This window comes from Triturus cristatus, chromosome 2_1 (genome assembly GCF_964204655.1).
Source record: "Triturus cristatus chromosome 2_1, aTriCri1.1, whole genome shotgun sequence".
Classification (NCBI taxonomy): Eukaryota; Metazoa; Chordata; class Amphibia; order Caudata; family Salamandridae; genus Triturus; species Triturus cristatus.
The window spans coordinates 496,939,286-496,958,541 of record NC_140581.1 but is presented as its reverse complement, the minus strand read 5'-3'; the positions used below and the strand labels follow the sequence as shown (position 1 = coordinate 496,958,541).

General features: G+C 42.6%; 1 protein-coding gene across 1 annotated transcript in view; it reads left to right on the top strand.

The window, feature by feature from the left end:
- Positions 1-2,541: 2,541 nt before the first annotated feature.
- The window catches only part of CARTPT (CART prepropeptide), a 38,072-nt gene continuing 21,357 nt past the window's right edge, over positions 2,542-19,256 (top strand). Inside the window, exons 1-2 of the mRNA XM_085640747.1 lie at positions 2,542-2,773; positions 10,979-11,062. Of these exons, the coding sequence (XP_085496873.1) occupies positions 2,627-2,773; positions 10,979-11,062 (231 nt within the window). The 5' untranslated portion in view covers positions 2,542-2,626. The remainder of the gene's footprint in view (positions 2,774-10,978; positions 11,063-19,256) is intronic.

The following is a 19,256-nucleotide window of genomic DNA, read 5'->3' as shown; positions in this document are numbered from 1 at the left end:
GTGCTCCCTGGTGCACATCATCCACCCTAGCTCTCTGCATAAGGAGCAGCGCCTGCTTCTGAAATCCGTGAATAATGGATGCTGCCCATGCGGAAGTGATGGCAGATTTAGAGGTGGCCATTGGAGTTGGCGACAAGCAGCCAATCAATGCGCGCCCCGAGGCCTCTCTTTCATCGTACACTTGCGTCATCCTAATTTAGCTTTGTCGGTTTCGAAGGCTCCTCTTACAACCATGTTTGGGGCAGTTATTTCCGTCCAATGATATCTTTGATATTCATTCGTAAGTGAAAGCTAAACCACATCACGCTTCAAAAATGAAGGCAGAATTCAAACACGTCTATGGCTGAAGTGTTTCAACAAACGCGGACTTGAATACAAGGCGAGCTGCACACTTACAAATGTTTACTGATATTTAAGGGGAAATATATGACCTAAATGTGGGTGCTGGTCTTGCACGCATTGCATGGATTTAGGGGCGTTCACAGCGCCGCTGTCATTTGACTTTCTATATTTTAATCTCGCGCCATATAGACAAGGGAAAGTCACCCGCCTCACCTGAGGCGGACCTCTCAGACTGCTTTCATAGCCAGGGCTGTCTCAGCCCAGGACTCCTGGGACGTTAATGGTAGTTTGGTTATATGTGGAGCCGAAAGCATTCCTTCCACGCTCCCCAGTTCCTGAACCCTGATTGGCCCAGAGTGCAGCGTGCTCTGCCAGCCGCAAGCAAAGCAGGGGTTCAGCTCCAACCTGACGATGCATGCTCGGTCCTCGGAGTGGGCAGCCATGGGCTCTACGGGTGCTTGGTCACAGATACACTGAAGGGGGCAGGATCAGGAAGCCCTGTGCAAAGCGCTAGACTTGCATTACTATGCATTGAAACGTGTATTTCAATATATGTGACTGGCATGAGTGAGCGTCTGCCAATTGTAAAGAAGTACCCTTTATGGACAGATGCAAACATTATTAACGTTACTAACATCATGTTTATTAATAGTATTTTTAACAGTAGTTGTAATAATAAGTTATTATTATTTCATACAGCGCTTTAAAACGCACTTCTGTAATTCCTAGGCGCTACGATCACACAATTTAATGACACAATTGATAATAACTCGACAGCTAAATTGTTAAAAAGACAATATATATTTTTAGGCATGCAGCCTTCAAATAATTTCATGATGTGCTTTGGATAAACACGCCATTGAAGTGTAATAATTAATATATAATATGGGAGCTTGCCTGTCTATAATCTCCTTATTACAAATGATTTATGACCTCTTTAGTCACGTGTAATAATGAAATGATGTAGCCACTCCACTGTAATAACTTATTACAATTGAGTTCTGATGTCACAATGCCTGCAGCTAGACCCGGAGCATAATTAACAGTTGTGGTTTAAACAGTGAAAACAAAAACTGGCTTTTCCTCCTTCTGATGTGTTTTTCTAAATGAACAGCAATAAGCACAAAGGAGATATTTATGATAACGTTTTTTTTGCACTCTATAGGTTATTTATTACCAGAACGATAGAATCACTTTATGTTCTACACATTCTGATATTTTTAATCCAACATATTAAACTGATTCTGTTATCCTTTTGAAACAAATTACTAACTGCTTTTAGTTTGTTTAATTTTGTACTAGAGATTATACTTTTATCTTTCATGTCTACAAATATCCTATCTCTTTCATAAGAAATAGCAACACGCCAAGGATTGAAGCAGTTTGTGAAAAGGGTATTGTTCTACCATGTATTATACGGAATAAAGTACCCATTGCCATGTAGTATGAGAATATTTTAAGTCACATTGGAGTTGCAAGACCTAATTAAGGAACTCACCATTCATCCTTGTTCCTCTATATTGTCACATAACTTCTAAGTGATTTGCAATGCAATTATAATGTACGACAGTGGATACTTTATCCCATATATAATGAGCACAGTATATTCTGCTTCTGATGAACTTTGAACATACTATACTCGTTCAACATGTTTATTAAGAGGTGTTTCCTGTGTATGGATGTGCTTTCATTTAAGAACAAACAGCAAAAGACACACAATTGATGGACGGAATGTAGAACAAATCAAAACATTCACCCCCGGTCAAGCGATCTGGGTTGAAACAGGCACAGTCCAACAAACTTTTGAAGCTAAATCAACACACCACTTCTACATCTCAGACAAGTTTGTCATATTTTAAAACGCAGCTAAGGTGCACATCTAATGTTCCTTTTCACAGACGCATTTAGATATGGGTACAACCCGACTACATAGTCTCTTGAACTCCTACAGCCTTGGTGGCGTAAAACCCTTTCATGGCTGGTTGAAGTTACGCTTTTAGGATATTGTTTAGCGATTTGAAGTTCTTTTCAGAAGCGCAAACTCTACTTTGCAGCCCAGCATACCCTCGGTATCCTTCCCCCACAGCCGACCCCTCCTGCCCCGAGGGTTTACTGTGCGTGCCTCCCTTTTCTGGCCGCGGATAGTGGGCGGCAAACCTAGTCGTCCTGACGTCCACAGGGTGCGGTGATGGCGTCGTGCCCGTAGGTCCCACACCTGCTGACGGCCCGCTCCGGGGCTGTATTTAAGGCGGCGTCTCCTGTGTGCCCCACCGCTGTCAGCACCATGGAGAGCTGCCTCCGCCTGCCCCTCCTGGCCCTCATCGGCTCTGCGCTGCTGCTGGGCGCCAGCGGCCAGGACCGCGGGGAGCTCGAGCCCCGAGCCCTGGACTTCTTCTCCAGCCTGGAGAACGTCTCACACGAGAAGGAGTTGGTAGGTCACGTAGTCTGGCTCTATTATCAGCTGTAAGTGTGTTTTTTTTGTTTTTTTTCTGTCTTTGTTGTTTGCTATGTCTGGATGAGAAGTACAATGAATTCAAGGCTGACTGTACATGTCATGTTTTGTGAGCGGTTATATGTCTGCATTTTCTGTAAACTATGCGTGTGCACTGTTTTTTGTGTGAAAAAAGTACTACACTGGTATGCCTGTCTGCTGTGTGTTTTCGGTACTGGCGTGTGATGTATTTTGGGATTTCCGTTGTGTGTTTATGTTTTTCGGTGTGTGTACTCTTTGAGAATATAATGTTTCTGCTGTGCACGTTCTGTATTTTGTGTGCCGGTGTGTCATGTATGGGTACTTTTCTGTGTGTATGTATATGCTATTTGTTGGCATATGGAATGTTTCAGTGGAATACGTGTTGTGTATTGTTTTGTTATGTATGGATGTCTGTTGTTTCTGTATTCTGTGGTGTGTGTATATTGTCTCTGTGCATGTTCTGGTATGGTGTTTATGTTTTGTGCGTATGTTGAAAGTGCATCTTGTCTGTGAGAATTGGTGGTATTAAGATTGTGGAAACAGTTGTAACACTATCCTAAATCCATCGACTATAATTTTTGTATTGTCCTTCTTTCTCTTTTTATACATATATTTATATCTTTATTTATATATATTATATATACTGTCTAATAACTTATAAACAATCTGTGTTTTTAAATGGTGTATAGATGGTACTTTGCGGGGGCAGCATCGTGGACGAAGTGACTGCCCAATTTTCAATATCTGTAGCTTTAACTGTTAAGATTTACCCACCCCTCGGTGTAATGAGAAAACGTAGCTAGACAAGTGACGTCACGGCACTAGTGAGATTCTCAAATCTCACAAGTACAAACTGAGAAGTGAAAAGTCTTAAAACTGCCTCCTTCAATCGCTGCTGTTCTAGCCGGTGACTGGCCGGAGCGGGTATTCAACCGGTCTGGGCGCAGCGCAGGGGAATATTGCACCAACCGTCAGAAATGTGCCCCGTGCAGTACGCCAGGGTCCAGCCCTCACACAGAGGGAGGCATTTGTCTCGCGTGGAGGTTGTCAGCAGCTGAAATCTTGTAAACGGAGCCGGATTCAGCAACGCGGCTGCGGCCCGAGACTGGGTCTAAGGAAGGAGTCACCCCCGGATGTCGATGTCACGTGCAGGTCTGCCGATGATCATTAGATGCTAAAAACAACAGGCATCCCACCTGCAGGGGTATGAAACCAAGGATCGGATTCTCACAAGTTCGCAAATCTCCTACATGCTCACTTCCTCACTCATTAGTGCAGGTGTTCCAATATCAGGAATTCGTAAACTCTTACAAGAATCTTCCTGGAGCCTTCAAACATGTTTGCTCTTCCAGGAACACTCCTGTATATTTGTGAATTTCTTTTGCTGTGGATGCAGATTCTGTTGCCCATGCTCGATTGCTTATAGTGTTCAACTGCGCATGTGAGTGTAATTGCACTTTTGTAAAAAGCAAGTCGACACCAGGAAAATATTTTTCCCCAGAGAAAAACTTCTCTTTCTCCACCCCGCTATTGTTCAGGGTGTCCACTTCCCAGTTCCACCCTGAAGAGACGTTTAACCCTGCTCTTGACTAAGCCTGGACGGAGTCCACTATGCGGAACTCCGCAAAGTGACAAAAAAAACTCTGCTGCACTAAGCGGAGGTCCGTGAGCGGCGGACTGCGTTAGGATCATGTTGTTCTCAGTGATTTTGAGCGCTGGGTGTTTGTCCCGCGCTGTAAAATCATTGCGAACCGCACCATGCGCAGCGCAAGAGGGCGCAGCTTCCTTTCTGCTGCTGGCGGAGATTTTCTTCTCGAGTGAGAAACTTTCTCAGCGTGAATGGAAGGTTTCTCAACGTGGGTGGTCGCAACCTGCTGCGACCACTCGCTTGAGGAATCCGACCACCCCTGTTGAGAAATCTCACCAGGAGGTTGATTTTCCTCATTCGCGCTCGCCAATTAGACCTTGGCGAGCACGAGCAAGGAAAAACCTCGCTGGGAGGTGGGTTTTCTTTGCTCGTCAAACCCGCTGTGCCTCACCAACATCTTCTTGGACATGCTGCTACTAAACACCATGCATAGCCACTATTCAAATCTTGTGCGTACAGTGAGTATCTTTATCTACAACTACTTACCCGCTGCTTCTACCTCTTACTATGCAGTGTCAGTGGAGTAGTGGGGACCAGGATCCCCTCACAAACATTTTACTCTTGAGCAGATTTAGTGCTTGAGATCACCAGATGCCTCTATTCTGCCACGAAAAATATATTCTCCTTGCTTTAAATAAAGTTCAAAATCAATTTATTTTACCAGTATATCAAAGTTAGATGCTCAAGCATTTAATTACCCATGGTATTCCATCAATCAGCTCTAAATGCTTCCTACTTCAATTCAAAATCTCTCAGTGTAGGTAGTTTGGAAAGTCTAGTGTTGAAATCTGTCAAAGAAACGTTTACATCTCAAGTCCTCAATGATTGAAAGTGGCTGTACAATTTCAGCTCTAAACATTTAATTCTATGACTGACCGATTTCAGCACTAAACTTTCCAAACTACCTACAGTGAGAGATTTTGAATTTAAGTAGGTAGTTTGGAAAGTTTAGTGCTGAAATCTGTCAGTCATAGAATTAAATATTTAGAGCTGAAATTGTACCACTTTCAATAATTGAGGTCTTGAGATGTAAAAACGTTTCTTTGACTATAAGGAAATCAAATTTGTTTCACATTACTGATTCTTAGAGGTTCCCCAAAATTCTTGTAAGTTTTTGACATAGCCCACAATTTGTACAAATATGTAACCATTTAATAATTGTTATGCAGCACCATATACTAGTAGTCACCATATTTTAAACACTTCCAGTTTTGGCAGCTAAGGGAACATTGGTTTGCCCAACTCCACATGATTCATTCTAGTAGACATGGCAAAACTGGAACTCAAGACTGTGGGTTTCACAGCCTCTGCAAAGCCATTTGTAAAGGACTGGATGCTGAGGATGTCAGTTGAGTCTTCTTGATGGCCAAAGGAAAAGGCAACTCCTCCCAGTTGCCGTAATACTATTCTGCACAGAATAATAAATGTGACAGATGTTAAGTGTCTACTCAAGAGGATCCCAGTGAGAACAAAAACCCTATATAAATAGCAAAAAAACCTCCTTGGCAATAATTTATAGCTCTTGGTTTAGGAGGAAAATTGAAATTGAAGATTTAGATTGTATCTTGGAAATAAAGGGATCAATGATCACAGATACATTTACACATGAGTACATTCATATGTGCAAATTTCCTCTTACTCTATGTCAGAGGTCTTCAATCTTTTTTGCTCAGAGCCCCCCCTAAGCAAAATATTTCGAAGTCAGGCCCCCCCCTCCAAAACATTATGGCAAGGATTGGGGGAGTAGGAGGGAAATGGGTGCGTATAGGGAGTGGTGCTTATGAGATGATTTCAGGAGTACTTTTTCTATAGCTTATAAACCTCACTAAATATGAGTTTTCTAAAACAGCAAAAGCATCAAACAAAAACATGTATTATCCCAAACATACTTAACCCCCATTATTGGGGTGCTGTGAGCCCCTCCCACTCTTGGACCCCAATGCAACTACACCTGCTGCATTTCTCATAACTGCAGTCCTGAGTAGCAGGTTTTCTCCTTTGCATCTTTTACCTCTTCCCCACCTTGACGGATCATCACTTCGGCCCTAATGCTAGAAAGAAAAATATTCTGCCATGCCCCTTTTTTTAAAGGTAAACTGTCATCATTGTGATGCAGTGGGCCCCACAAACCCCTGAGCCCCAGTCCTGCTTCATGTGCTTCCCTAATGATAACCAGCAGTGGCCACTTACACACCTGGCAGCAGTACCAGCTTCACTAATGAATGGCCTTTTTAAAAAGAAATGAAAAAAGAGACCACTTATATGGTCCCCTTCTTTGAAGTATTTCTCTCAAGGAGCTGTCTCTGGCCATTAGTAAACATAAAAATGAGTCCCCATACAGTGCTCCCTATTCTGGGCCTTCTCTTTGACAATATCAATAAATCTCACTCCTTTCCTCTGTCTCCTGGACCATTACTGTGAGGCTCCAGTAGTCGAGAGGATTAGGGCTCTGCATCTGAATGCAACCCTGCTGGCCTTCTACCTGTCACCCCATGGGCTCAGCTTTCACACAAAAAACTGCTCCAGAATGGTTAATATTGACTTTGGGGTGTGGTGGTAGTGCAGAAAGTTGAAAAAGAAGCAATCCATTAATTGATTGAGTCACATAAAGCCAGGGCCACTGGAATTATGAGTTTCTGCAGCAGTATTATTTTTGCACATAATTATGAGTTTACCGCATTTGCTACATAATCCATCATTTGCAGATTCCAACAAAAAAAACTTGATTTTAGCTGAAACGGAACAAAAGTTACTTAAAACGAGGCAAAGTGTTCCGCAGCAGTGGGAGGCCCTTTGCAAAGATTGACTGGCAATCTTGTAGTTGCTTACGGCTGTATTTGGGTGAGATGAAATATTTCCCTTGACAGCGTTACCATGAGTTAAAATAGCAAAATAATGAAGTAATGCTAACCACAAAATGTGCAGCATAATTAACCTTTTTTTTGTTGCATTATTTAGTCAACCCTGCAGCATAATGTGGTCCTCTCCCACTGAATTATTCCAGAGGCTCTGCTTAAAGCTTCATGGCGGCAAAGATTTATTCTTTTTGAGATGTAATGCATGGGTGTTAGCTGAGATTTGGAATAGTGGAGGCACTTACAAAAATGTCTGCATTAGATACAGTTGTATTACTTATTACTAAAAAGTACATTATGTAAGAACTTGTTTTACCTCAATCACTGCATCATTTTGCTGCAACAGCAGCCTAGTTTAGACTATTTAAATACTATTTTAAAATAATGACTTCCATATTCAGAATGCTTTCTGCTACAGGCTGGGACCTCATAGCACTATAAATAGGACCACTGGAATTATGTGGCAAGAGACGGACAAATTTTGCAACAAGCAGAGGCGAATAATGCTGTATAATCTTGCCTATTTTGTGAAAGCTTTATTTTGCCATTTTTCGACTTGTTAACAGTGTCCTGGCATATATTTCCCCTCAGTAGTACCACTTTAACACCCACATATAGCAATAAGCAACAGAAAGGTGACCAGTCAACCTTTAGAAAGGGCTTTCCGCTGCAAGGTAACGTGTTGCTGCTGCCGTTTGAGCTCGAAACGTGTTTTTTTTTTTAATCTGCAAATCATGCAGCAGATGATGGATTATGTGGCAAATGCAGGAAAGCCATAACTGTGCTCAAAATGCTAACACACATACACACACATTTGCAGTGATGGTAGTTGCAAACTGTGGTTTCATAACCTAAAAGAGTGCATTCATCATCAGTCAGTTTAACTTGCATTTATTTTTCAATTATTCTGTTATTGTATTATTTTATACACACTTAAAAGACTGTCATAACACAAAACACTTGCCCTTTTTTTTTTTGTTGAAACTTCTTTGATCCTGCCAGCACACTCACTGACCCCCGACCCCACCGCACTCTGATAACAGTTGTCACTTTCACTTCAAGGCCTGGGTGTAAATGAAGACGGCCTGGAAATGCAGCAAATAAAGATCGCTGCACTTCCAGGCCATCTTCATTTACATGTACTTTCAGAGGCATTAGCGCCCCCCTGGGAACCCATCCACGCCCCCCAGCGGGGCGCGCCTCACAGTTTGAAGACCTCTGCTCTATGTAGTAACTTTACTACTTTTGACTATTCACCATACCCATGACTAAAGTTGCTAAAAATAGTTAACTTACATTTGTCCACCTTCTCAGTTTAGGGGTGGAGGGCTGTATAAGCATACTTTACATTAAGCATCCTTGACAGAGAACTCCGCAACAGGGGATCTTCTTTGGCAAAGCATAGGGAAATTATAGATAATGCTTAGAAAATAAAAAATAGTGAAAATATTTTTACATTACATATTAATGTCAATCAATTTTCTATTTATTTGAAATGTAGAAAAAAATGTAAAACATACTACAGCCCTATTAATTTAATTTTGAATTAAAAATGTAATTAGTTTAAATATATTAAACTATTTTTTTAGATGTATTTAAAAAATACCTAAAGTAAAATGTTTATATTTATTTATCATATATTCAAAGTTACTAAAAGTATTAATTTCAATTCATTTCATTATTTTTAAACTAACATTTAATATTTAAAATAAAAAGCTATACAAATATCTTAAAATGAAACATTTAATCATCTATATATTTTTTAAGTAAATTAAATCAATATATATATATAATAATAATAAATAAATAATCTTTATTCAGCAGTAATCACAGCCATAAAAGAATCCAAGACTAAAATCACCATCAAATTAATTTGAAACCACATATCACAAAATGTGCAACATCGCAAATGACCTTATATCCTTTAGTCACATCTAGATTTTTTAGATCTTGATCCAGCTCTTAATAAGTTAGTAACAATAAAAAGCGTGCGAACATTAGCCAGAAGTTGCAAATACACTGGAGCAACACGAGCGTGCCTAAATCTCAGTTCTTTTAAAAGCGGTTTTAGAAACAATCGCCTGGGATACGTAAAATATTTACAAAGGAATACAAAATGTAGGGTATCCTGTGAAGACCTATTGTTGCAGCCACAGGGACCTCTATCCTCTATGTGTGAGACAAAACCAGCCAGGGATGCCAGTAGTTGATGGAGCAAATTCAATCTAAAACTGGTAATTAAAAATTTATCATAGACACTCATTAAAACAGAGAGATAAGGCTCCATGCCCTGGACAGACTTAACTAAAACGTGTCCTCTTACTATGGGTGTGCTAAGTTCCTTACCCTCACGGGAAACCTTAACGTATTTGAAGAACAATTCTATAACTAATTTCTTATCCTGTGGCTTCACTAAATCATGTCTCAAAAAAATATCAGCTCTACCTAGGGCCGTGAGGGTCTCCTTCACATAAGTTAACCATGGGGTTTTGAGTGCATGGTCGAGTGAGAGGCAGTCCTGAATTATAATCGGCTAAACCCTGCCTCCTCACTAGACCAAATCTTCACCCAGCACAACAGAGGTTTAACCGCCACCAAATTCGTTATATACTTAGTGCCTAATTCTTCATGTACCGAGTATGAGGGGGTGCCCTGGAGGATTGTCAAAATCCATCTTAGATATTATATATATTTAGCAAGTTGAAATGTATATATTTTTTTAACATTATTTCTTGTGGCGTGCTTGTTCAGTTCCCACCTCCATTACTTTCTGTAGTAGGGTGCTGCAGTACCAGTGGTTGACCATATGTGTGGCTACACTTACTCTAGGTCTGAGCTGGATTACATTTTTTTACTTTGTTGGTCCTTTTTGGCTGCATTAACTTTAAAAGTGAAGTTTGTGAATATGAATGGGCTTACTCTTTGTTGGGTGGGTGATTGTTCTTCACTAAGCTCCACCCCAATTTCCATTCCGTAACCCTCACTAAACCCCTCTCATTGAGTGTTGTTCCCCATTTTCTAGCTACCCAATTCTATGAACATTTTCTACAAAAGTGTATGTGCACATGTAGGAAGACTCTACACGCAGGGCGTAGATCTCTCCACAGAAAAGATGGAAGAGGTGGTGGTGGAGACCTCTGTATGTAGATCTGTGAATAGCATTTCGTAGTAAGTGGACAGTATTAGTGTATTCCTACAAAACATACTACAAAATAAAGTTTGTGAATATGCCCCAAAGTGATTTGCTTAGGATCCCATGATCTGGTGAAGTAGAGAAGACCGAGAGAGAAATCAGATCCTTAGCTTTCATAAGTACTGGTCTATATCTTATACACACAAGTCATGAGAGTTTTGTTCCCTCTTGTTCATATTATTCATTCATCCCGTCTCAGAATTTGATGTTCTTAAATACCTAGTATTTTGCTTATTATTCTCCTATTGTGTGGGCTCTTGGTTTTTTAATGACTCTCCCAAGAATGATCTGCACAGGGAGGATGCTTTCTTCATGGTCATGAACCACTGGCCGACCACCAATCTTCCTAGCCAAGATTATATAGACTGATTCTATAATCTAGTAACGCCCTAGCTTAGGTGTCTCTGTCTTTGACATAATGTTCAATTTTTAAAGGAGCTTCAACTTCTTATTCTTACATTTCACAGATTGAGGCATTGCAAGAAGTGTTGGAAAAGCTGAAGAGTAAAACTATTCCAATCTATGAGAAAAAATATGGCCAGGTTCCTATGGTGAGTGAAAGGTGTATATTTTATGTATTTATCAAGTTAGCATCAATTAATTGCATGTTATACTTTTAGTCCTTCCTGCCTGTGCTGTACAATTAGTTTAATTGTTAGCCATTATTGTGTTGATGGGAACCTTACATTTATCATTTATATCTGAATTTAACATGTTTTAATTAATTTGAGGTTACATACACCTACTTTGCAGTTAGCAACTAACAACTGCACTAAAATAAATAGGGTTGTGCATTCCTGTCAGCATAGTGACAATTGTTGCCAGTGACTATGGCAATCTCAGCTGCTGGCTGATACAATATTATGTCTAATGACACCCCTTCACCCCTGACTACAGCGTTAAGTCCCATTGGGTGATATAACTTTTATTTCCTGCAGAATGATATATATATATATATATATATATATATATTCACTGAAAAAACCATAGGTTTTAGGGAAAGTTATAGTTAGTTGGACATTTCACTCATACAAAATCAGAGAAATTCCCCCGTTATAGTTAGTTCAGCTAACTATAACTCATGCCCCCGCAATGCACTGCTGATGACGTCACATATTACATCACTCATGACATGGTCAGTGAAATCACTGATGATATCTCAAATGACATCACTGATGACATCATCCAGTGACTGTGTGTTTCTGTAAAGTTTAAATATGTTTAATATATATGGGGAAAGGCGTATTGAAGAATGAGTGGGTGTATAAGTGTCTGAATGGATGATTTAGTAGGTGCGTGACTGACTCTATAAGTGAGTGATTAAAAGTATCTTACTGAATGCATGGGTTAGTGACTAAACTGTGTGAATGTTTGCATCCGTCTGTCTGTTGTTGTGTAAGCGGCTGCATGGGCTTGTGAATAGCTACATGAGTGTCTATATGGGTTATTGATTGGTTGTCTGAGTATCTGTATGGGGGCCTGAGTGTTTGTGTGGGTGGGGTGTGTGTGACTCTGTGCATAGATATGTGAGTGGGTGATTCACTGGGTGCATGGTTTCAAGAGTGCATCTGTGATGGACTGTATGGGTTGGTGAGTGTGTGTATGGGTGTGTTAGTGAGGGAATGTATATCTCAGTGGTACATGTGTGAGTAACTACATATGTGAAAGACAGTATATATGTGTGTTGTAGTATATAAATGGCTATAAGTGAGAGTGTGTGATTGTGAGAGTGGCTGTATGGATGTGTGTGCTTGTATCAGTGATTGTATAAGAGTGTAAGAATGTGCTAGTATTTGTATGAGTAAGTGAGCTGGTGTGTGTATAACTGTATAGGTGAGTAAATGGCAGTGTGGTTAATTATTTGCATGACTGACTAGGTGTGTGAGTACCTCTATGGATGAGTGGCGATGTGTGAGTGTCTATATAGGTGTATGAGTGCATATGATAGTCCTGTACTGAATGACCAAAAGTATGAGTGACTGTACGGATGAGTGAGTAGATGTGTGTGTAAACCTAAGAATCAGTGAGCGGGTATGTAGTTATTGGTGTTGGAGTGTCTATGGTTTTGAGAATGGCAGTCTGTAATTTAGAGTGTGTGTATCAAAGGTTATATTAGGGTGTTAGAAGATGTATTAAATTATCACATGGATGATGTCATCAGTGATGTCATTTGAGATGTCATCAGTGATGTCACTGACCATGTCATGAGTGATGTAATATGTGACGTCATCAGCAGTGCATTGCGGGGGCGCGAGTTATAGTTAGCTGAACTAACTATAACGGGGGAATTTCTCTGGTTTTGTACGAGTGAAATGTCCAACTAACTATAACTTTCCCTAAAACCTATGGTTTTTTCAGTGAATTTCAAAGTGTAGGAGAGAGGCATCGACTGCATAGTTGCCCCCAACTTTTTGCTGATGTTTTGACTGTTTTCTGACTCTAGCCAGGCTGTGGCCCTGCTATCCAGGACCCCAACCTATCTGCTTCCTCTCTAAACTGATGTGAGTACCCTAGGTACATACCAATTGGATACTGAGGACACCCTATCAGCCCCTTGTAGATGGTACCCTAGGTACCCAGGGCATGGGTCCCTCAGAGGCCTACCCAGGGCTGCAGCACTTATTGTCCCACCCCTGGGACAGCCATACAAACTGACACCACCAGACCACTACTGTAGTCTGGGTAAGGTGGTGCTTGGCCCCTTACAGGGATATAGGTATCCCACTTAATACAACACATATATCCTCATAGGTCACCCCCGAGGCAGGTCTTGCTAATCCAACAAGGCAGGGTGCTGAGATATGTGTGAGGGGGAACCCCTACCTGAGTAGGGCCCCTCTGCATCCTTCGTAAAACTATTGCTGGGTTGTTTGTAGTGCAGCCATACCATATACTCTTAACCGCATTATAAGTAAATCGCGATAGCGTGATAACTTGAGAGTGGCTGCACAGAACCATGTCGTGTTTGGTGTCAAACATGTAGGAATCATACCCCCAATCCAACCATGGGAGTGAGGGCATGATTCCCCCCTGCTAGAGGGGCGATATGGTAAAAGCGGCAGATTTTAGACACCAATTTAAAAGTGCACACGTAGTACAAAATGGATGCTACCCGCCACCCACACGACTCTGGCTGCCTGTTGCTGGGCAGAACTCCAGCCACAGCAGCTGGACAATAGGGATCTTGTAGCAGGGAGGTGCTCCCACCTCCCCAGACAGACTATGTGGATTGGAACTGGGTGGGTGCACAATAGGATGTCTTTCAGACTTGCACGTAGGCTTCTCCAGTGCTTATTTCTGCATACACTGCCTCAAACCGGTTCAGGGGCATCCTGTCCCCTGCCCAGGCGGGAAAATACACAAAGGGGAGAGGGTGTAGCCACCCTTTCCCGCCTGAACTCTCATTGGTGGGCTCTGATCTAGACACTCCCCTAATCCTTGGATAAAGGTGAATACAGGGTCCCCAGAACCTCAGATTAATCTTGGACTTCACAGACTAGAACCTTCGACTTGCTGCCGCACATCTGAATGAAGAAATCTCCCTTGGGGTAAAGGAGTTACCCCCCTGCTTGGCAGGCACCTGAAACACTGCAAGTGACCCGGTTGGAACTCTGCTGCTCCTACAAACATCGAAGACTTCTGCCTACCTTGAGGTAGATTTCCAAGCATCCCAGAGGCTAGTGAGTGTGCACAGCCAAGCTTAGCACCGTGGACCCCGTGGGTGCCGAGATCCCCAATACCCCAGGACTCAGGCCACCTCTTGCATAGCACATGACCCCGACCAGTGGGGAAGTTGTGCTTTGGCCCATTATTGAGCCAACCTCTCAGCATCATCTGTGCCAAAGATCGATGCCCTAGCCTGCACCGACGACCTGTGGGCGCATCTTTGCGCATGCCAAATTGCTTCCTCCTGCGGTCCCTTGTCTCTCAACTGGTGGGCCCTAGCGGAGGTCAATATTCACTTAAAAGGGCTCCCCTTGTTGCTCCAGGCCTGCTCTACAGTCTCCTTGCTGGAGACCTTGCTCAGATCTCGTGGGACTGCACCATAGCTGTTTTGTGATCCTTGCGTGGGTTGCGGTTGCCAAGGCTTAGTGGATACAATCCGGACACTAACACCGCAGCGGCCTTCATCCTTTGTGGGACAATTGCCCTCCAGAAGCTGGCCTTCCTTGAAGCCTCCTGGACCCCGTGGCTGACGATCCAAGCTACCCATCTTCCACCTCGAAGCACCCGACATTGAAGGGCTCTTTCTCCTGAGCCCCCTGGTCACTGTGCTGTGACCCAGACTCTGTCCCCTCAGCTTTCAGGTCCTTACCTTCAAGATCTACATCTTCAATCTGCACGACATCGATGACGCTTCACGCCAGCAGCAGTTCTTCACCTTTTTCCATTGAAAACGAGATCGCGACCCGACATCGAAAACGACCTATGCACCCGGCTTCCCTGGGGCAGGTAACAGTGGTACCTCGGTACTGTCATGGGTGTGGGCTTAACTCTAAGCTGCTGAACTTGAACTCCTGCTAGAAGTGTTTTAATTCTTGCAATTTCCAACCGCGACATTCTCCATAGGGTTTAATAGAGATCCCGACAGTAGTTTATACCACTGCACGCGTCTCCCGTGGGTCCCCTTCCTCACTACCTTGGGTGGTTTCTTAAGGGGACAGCGACCCTAAGTGCCCTAGGCACTGTCTGTAGAATTGTCGTGGTTCATATACCACTTTTTTAATATATGGTTTGGTCCCCCCCTGGGGCCCTATGATTCCAGTGCTATTTATTGTAACTATCAATGCTTGTTTGAATTGTATCTTTACCTCCAGTTTCATAAAGAGACTAGTGGGATTATTCTTAGAATAAATACATATATTTTATATATATACCTGTGTGGACTACTCTTTCATTTGGTTATTCAAGAGGTTATCTATGGTCAAACAATAAGCTTAACACTCCTTCAAGACTTAGCCTGAAGGCTGCTCTCCACAGCTACCACTAGGATAGCTTTCTTTAAAGGTTGTCTTTTAACCTATCACCATAAGAGTCGAATTGGACTAGTGCAAGGTGTCCCCTATAAGTAGTGGACAGCATATGCCAGGCCAACTTCTCACACAAAGGTTTTTTAAATGCTAATTTCTAACTATAACGTGCCTGAAACCTATGGTTTTTTAAGTGAATTTCAAAGGCTTTTTAAATGCTAGTTTCAAACTATGCCTACAGAAGTAGGACATGTGAAGAAAGAAGAAAAAACGTACAGAAAGAAGCAAAAGAAATGCAGAGAGAAGCAACAGAAGTCCACAAAGTTGAAGAAAAGTGCAGGAAGAAGCAAGACATGTGCAGAAAGAACCAACAGAGGAGCAGAAAGAGGTCTTGTTTCAAAATCATCCTGTGTCCACAACGTTTTAAGACGGGTACGGGTGGTAACTGACTCTGACTAACCAGACCTAGAGCCAGTGCTATGCTAAGAGACACTTAGAATACAGTGAAAACCCCGACATACACTAGGGAACACTATGCGTTGGGGTACCCCTGTGATTAGCATGACCTCCTCTGTAAGGCCCTAGTACATAATAGGGCAGGGGAACTAAAACTACCTCTAAGTCAGAGGTGCAGAAATATGCTACTTTAACTAGTAGTCGCATTTGCAGAGTGGTGGAGAAAGGGTGCTGGGAGTCCAACCAACGCTCAGGAATTCCACTGCGTAGGACTTACATGTGGTATGTCATTTATATTTTACATGGCTCCTTTAATTATCTGTATTCTACTTATGGAATCCTTGTTACATTCTGTCCTCCTATGTTCTGTCCCTCCACGACAGTTGCTGTTGGTCTCTTTCTGTGCCAGCATCCCTGCCGTGGGCTCCCTTACTTTGTATCCTGGAAATAAACCCTTTTGCTGAACTACTGATGGACTAACCTGGAGCATTTCTTACCCATCTCTACACTAAAATCTGGTACCAAATTGTAGTGTAGAGATGGGTAAGAAATGGATTGTATAAGACAGGGTGAAAGATAGGCTGTAATAATAATGTGCACTAATATCCAGGGACTATTTAGGGTTTGGCAGGGGCATAACTAGACCCCTCTACCCTCGGAGTGCGAGTGGGCCCCTGGCTCCAAGTATTGAAAGTGGCGCCTTAGCAGATGTATGCATTTACGATCGTGTCTGCTGTGTTAAATGTTCAATCAAAAATAATAGGAAACCCAATCTTCCCTTGAGGGCCTGGGCAAAATCAGATAAACGGGTAAAAGTGCCTTCAAGGGGTTTGTTTACAATACTTAGTTATATTATTTCCATTTATCATTCAATACAAGAGTTTTCAACCACTTGCTGATTAATTTATTTTCCTATATGACTTTCATGTGACATATAATTCTATGATATTCAGTTCTATATGAAATAAGAACCACAACTAAATCAGTAGATTGGCAAAAAGTTCACCGATCTTGAGTATCTGTTCATTAAATTGAAACACAAATGAACATGAAATCATGATAGATAGTTGAATATTTAGGACTGTCACAACATGAAGCCTAGATATAAATAGATTGACATCATTAAAAATAACTGAACAACTTGAAGCTGAGATTTAAATAGACATGCACTGCTTAAATAGATTGAACATAATTAATTGATGTATGGATCTGTAAAAGCTAATTAACAGACGTGCTCCTTACACGATCTCTGCTAAAACAATAATTTGTGTATGATAGATGATATCATGTGAACAATACATATGAATTAATATTATTGTTTGAACTGTAAATAACATATAAACTGTGTCTAGCGAAACTTTGATATTGAATAAATAGGAATGAAGTTATTATGTTGGATGTGTTTTTATTTGTAAGTATATAATCTGAAACTCATTGTCACGGGTGTTACAATTGATTTGTGAAAATTTGAATTTCTATATTTAGACGGTAATTATTGTTTATTTCATGTTTTAATAGGGGTCCTCTATATTGTACACAATAGTCCTGAAGATGGTCTCACGGACGATTGCGTGAGAGACCGAAACGTCGACTTTTCGAAAATAATTTATATGAGGAAAAGTGTATACAACTGTGACATTGTAGGATCATTCAAGTGTTTAAGATATCCTCTTGTTACATTGTGTGTTTGAACTTAAAGTACCCTTTACGAACTTTTGAAGGATAAAATTCTCTTTTATATACACCCGTGTTTGTATATCCTTTGGTTACATCTTGTTAGACCTGGCACCTTGGCGTGAGTTTCCCTTCCACTTTTTGATGGTGTGCCTCGATTGTTTTGCTGGTGTTGTCCGCTCAGGGCACTGCGCCACGGCTAATCCGTGCCGCAGTGCAAGTGCTCCTGAGGTAAAGTGTACCTGTAATTGATGTCCACGATTGGTTTATTGGATTCCCTGTCAGTCCCCAGTAAAGTGCACCAGGGGTGCCAGGGCTCGTGAATGCCAATGCCGCTGGTGGGCTTGCAGCGCTGGTTGCGCCACCCACAGAAGCGGCCGTGTAAAATGTGTCTAGGGTCGGCCACCGCAGACCCTGTGCGCGGTCCGGGACCGTCGCGCTGACTGCGCAAGTGCCCCCACTTGCCAGTCCCTAAACCTTCCCTTACCTACATATTAGCCACCCCTCTGGTAGGCCCAAGGGCAGGGTGCATTGTAGGCATAAGGTAAGACATGCCCTGGTGTGTGTGGCATGTCTTAGTAGTGAATTACAGCCCTTTCCGTTCTTCACTATTGAAGGCTACCTGCTCTCCATAGGCCAGAATGGGCTGCTGGGATCACGCCAACGCTGTGACCCCAGTGGACTCAGAGAGCATGGTAGAATGTCAAGTTTGGTACGCCTGAACTCAGAATAATAAAATACTTCTTGTAGTCAAGTTTATTTTAATATCCTGGGTTTGTAAATACTACTTTTAGAAAGTTAGTATTTACTGACCTGACCATCTCAGTCCGCCTCTGCTGTGTGTGTGTGTTCTGCCTAGCAACAGTAAGGAGCAGGGTGGGGGGATCCCCAGAGACAGGTTGGCTGCCAGGTGGTGGGTAGAGAGATTACACCTGGATGGGTGGGAGGAGTACACCTTGACTCTTGAATAGACCTGTGCTCTGCCACCACAAAGCCGGCGCCACCCCCTGTGGGGCGGCTGATGTCTCTGCCCTGCTGCTGAAAGGAAAGAGCAGAGTCACAATAACAAAGTGCTCCAGAACTGGACTGAGCCAGGCCTAGGCCCCCTGGCGCTAAAGAACAAAAGAATCATGGTATAAAAGTAGGAGCCTGGCTCCTAAGAAATCAGAATCCTGTTTACCACAAAGAACCTCTGCCCGACTAGAAGGAGAAGAAGACGCTGGAGGAGCTGGCCTGCTGCTTGCCTTGCTGAGAAAGGAGAGGAAGAGACTTACTGAGAAGACTTTGCTACTTTGTGCTTGAACATTCTCCAAGGGCTTGATCTGAGCTTGCCCCCTGAACTGAACCCCAGGAACAGTGGGTTCTCTGTGCTTTTGCTCGTCCTCCAATTCGAGCCGTGTGTGCATCCCGCTGGAAAAGAGACTGCGCCCCTCATCGCCCCTCCTAGGGCCGTGACACCCAGAAGCTCGCCTGCCTCAAACCCGTGAGAGCCCCGCTCCGTCCCGAGCCGCTCTCGGTCCCCGGGCCAGGCCGCCTGCATCCCTGTCACCGCCTGCTACTGGAGCGCACTGAACGCGCTATCACCCCTCCTGCCGGAAGCCGTCCGACGACTGTGATCTACGCCGGGTCATCCAGCTGCACTGAC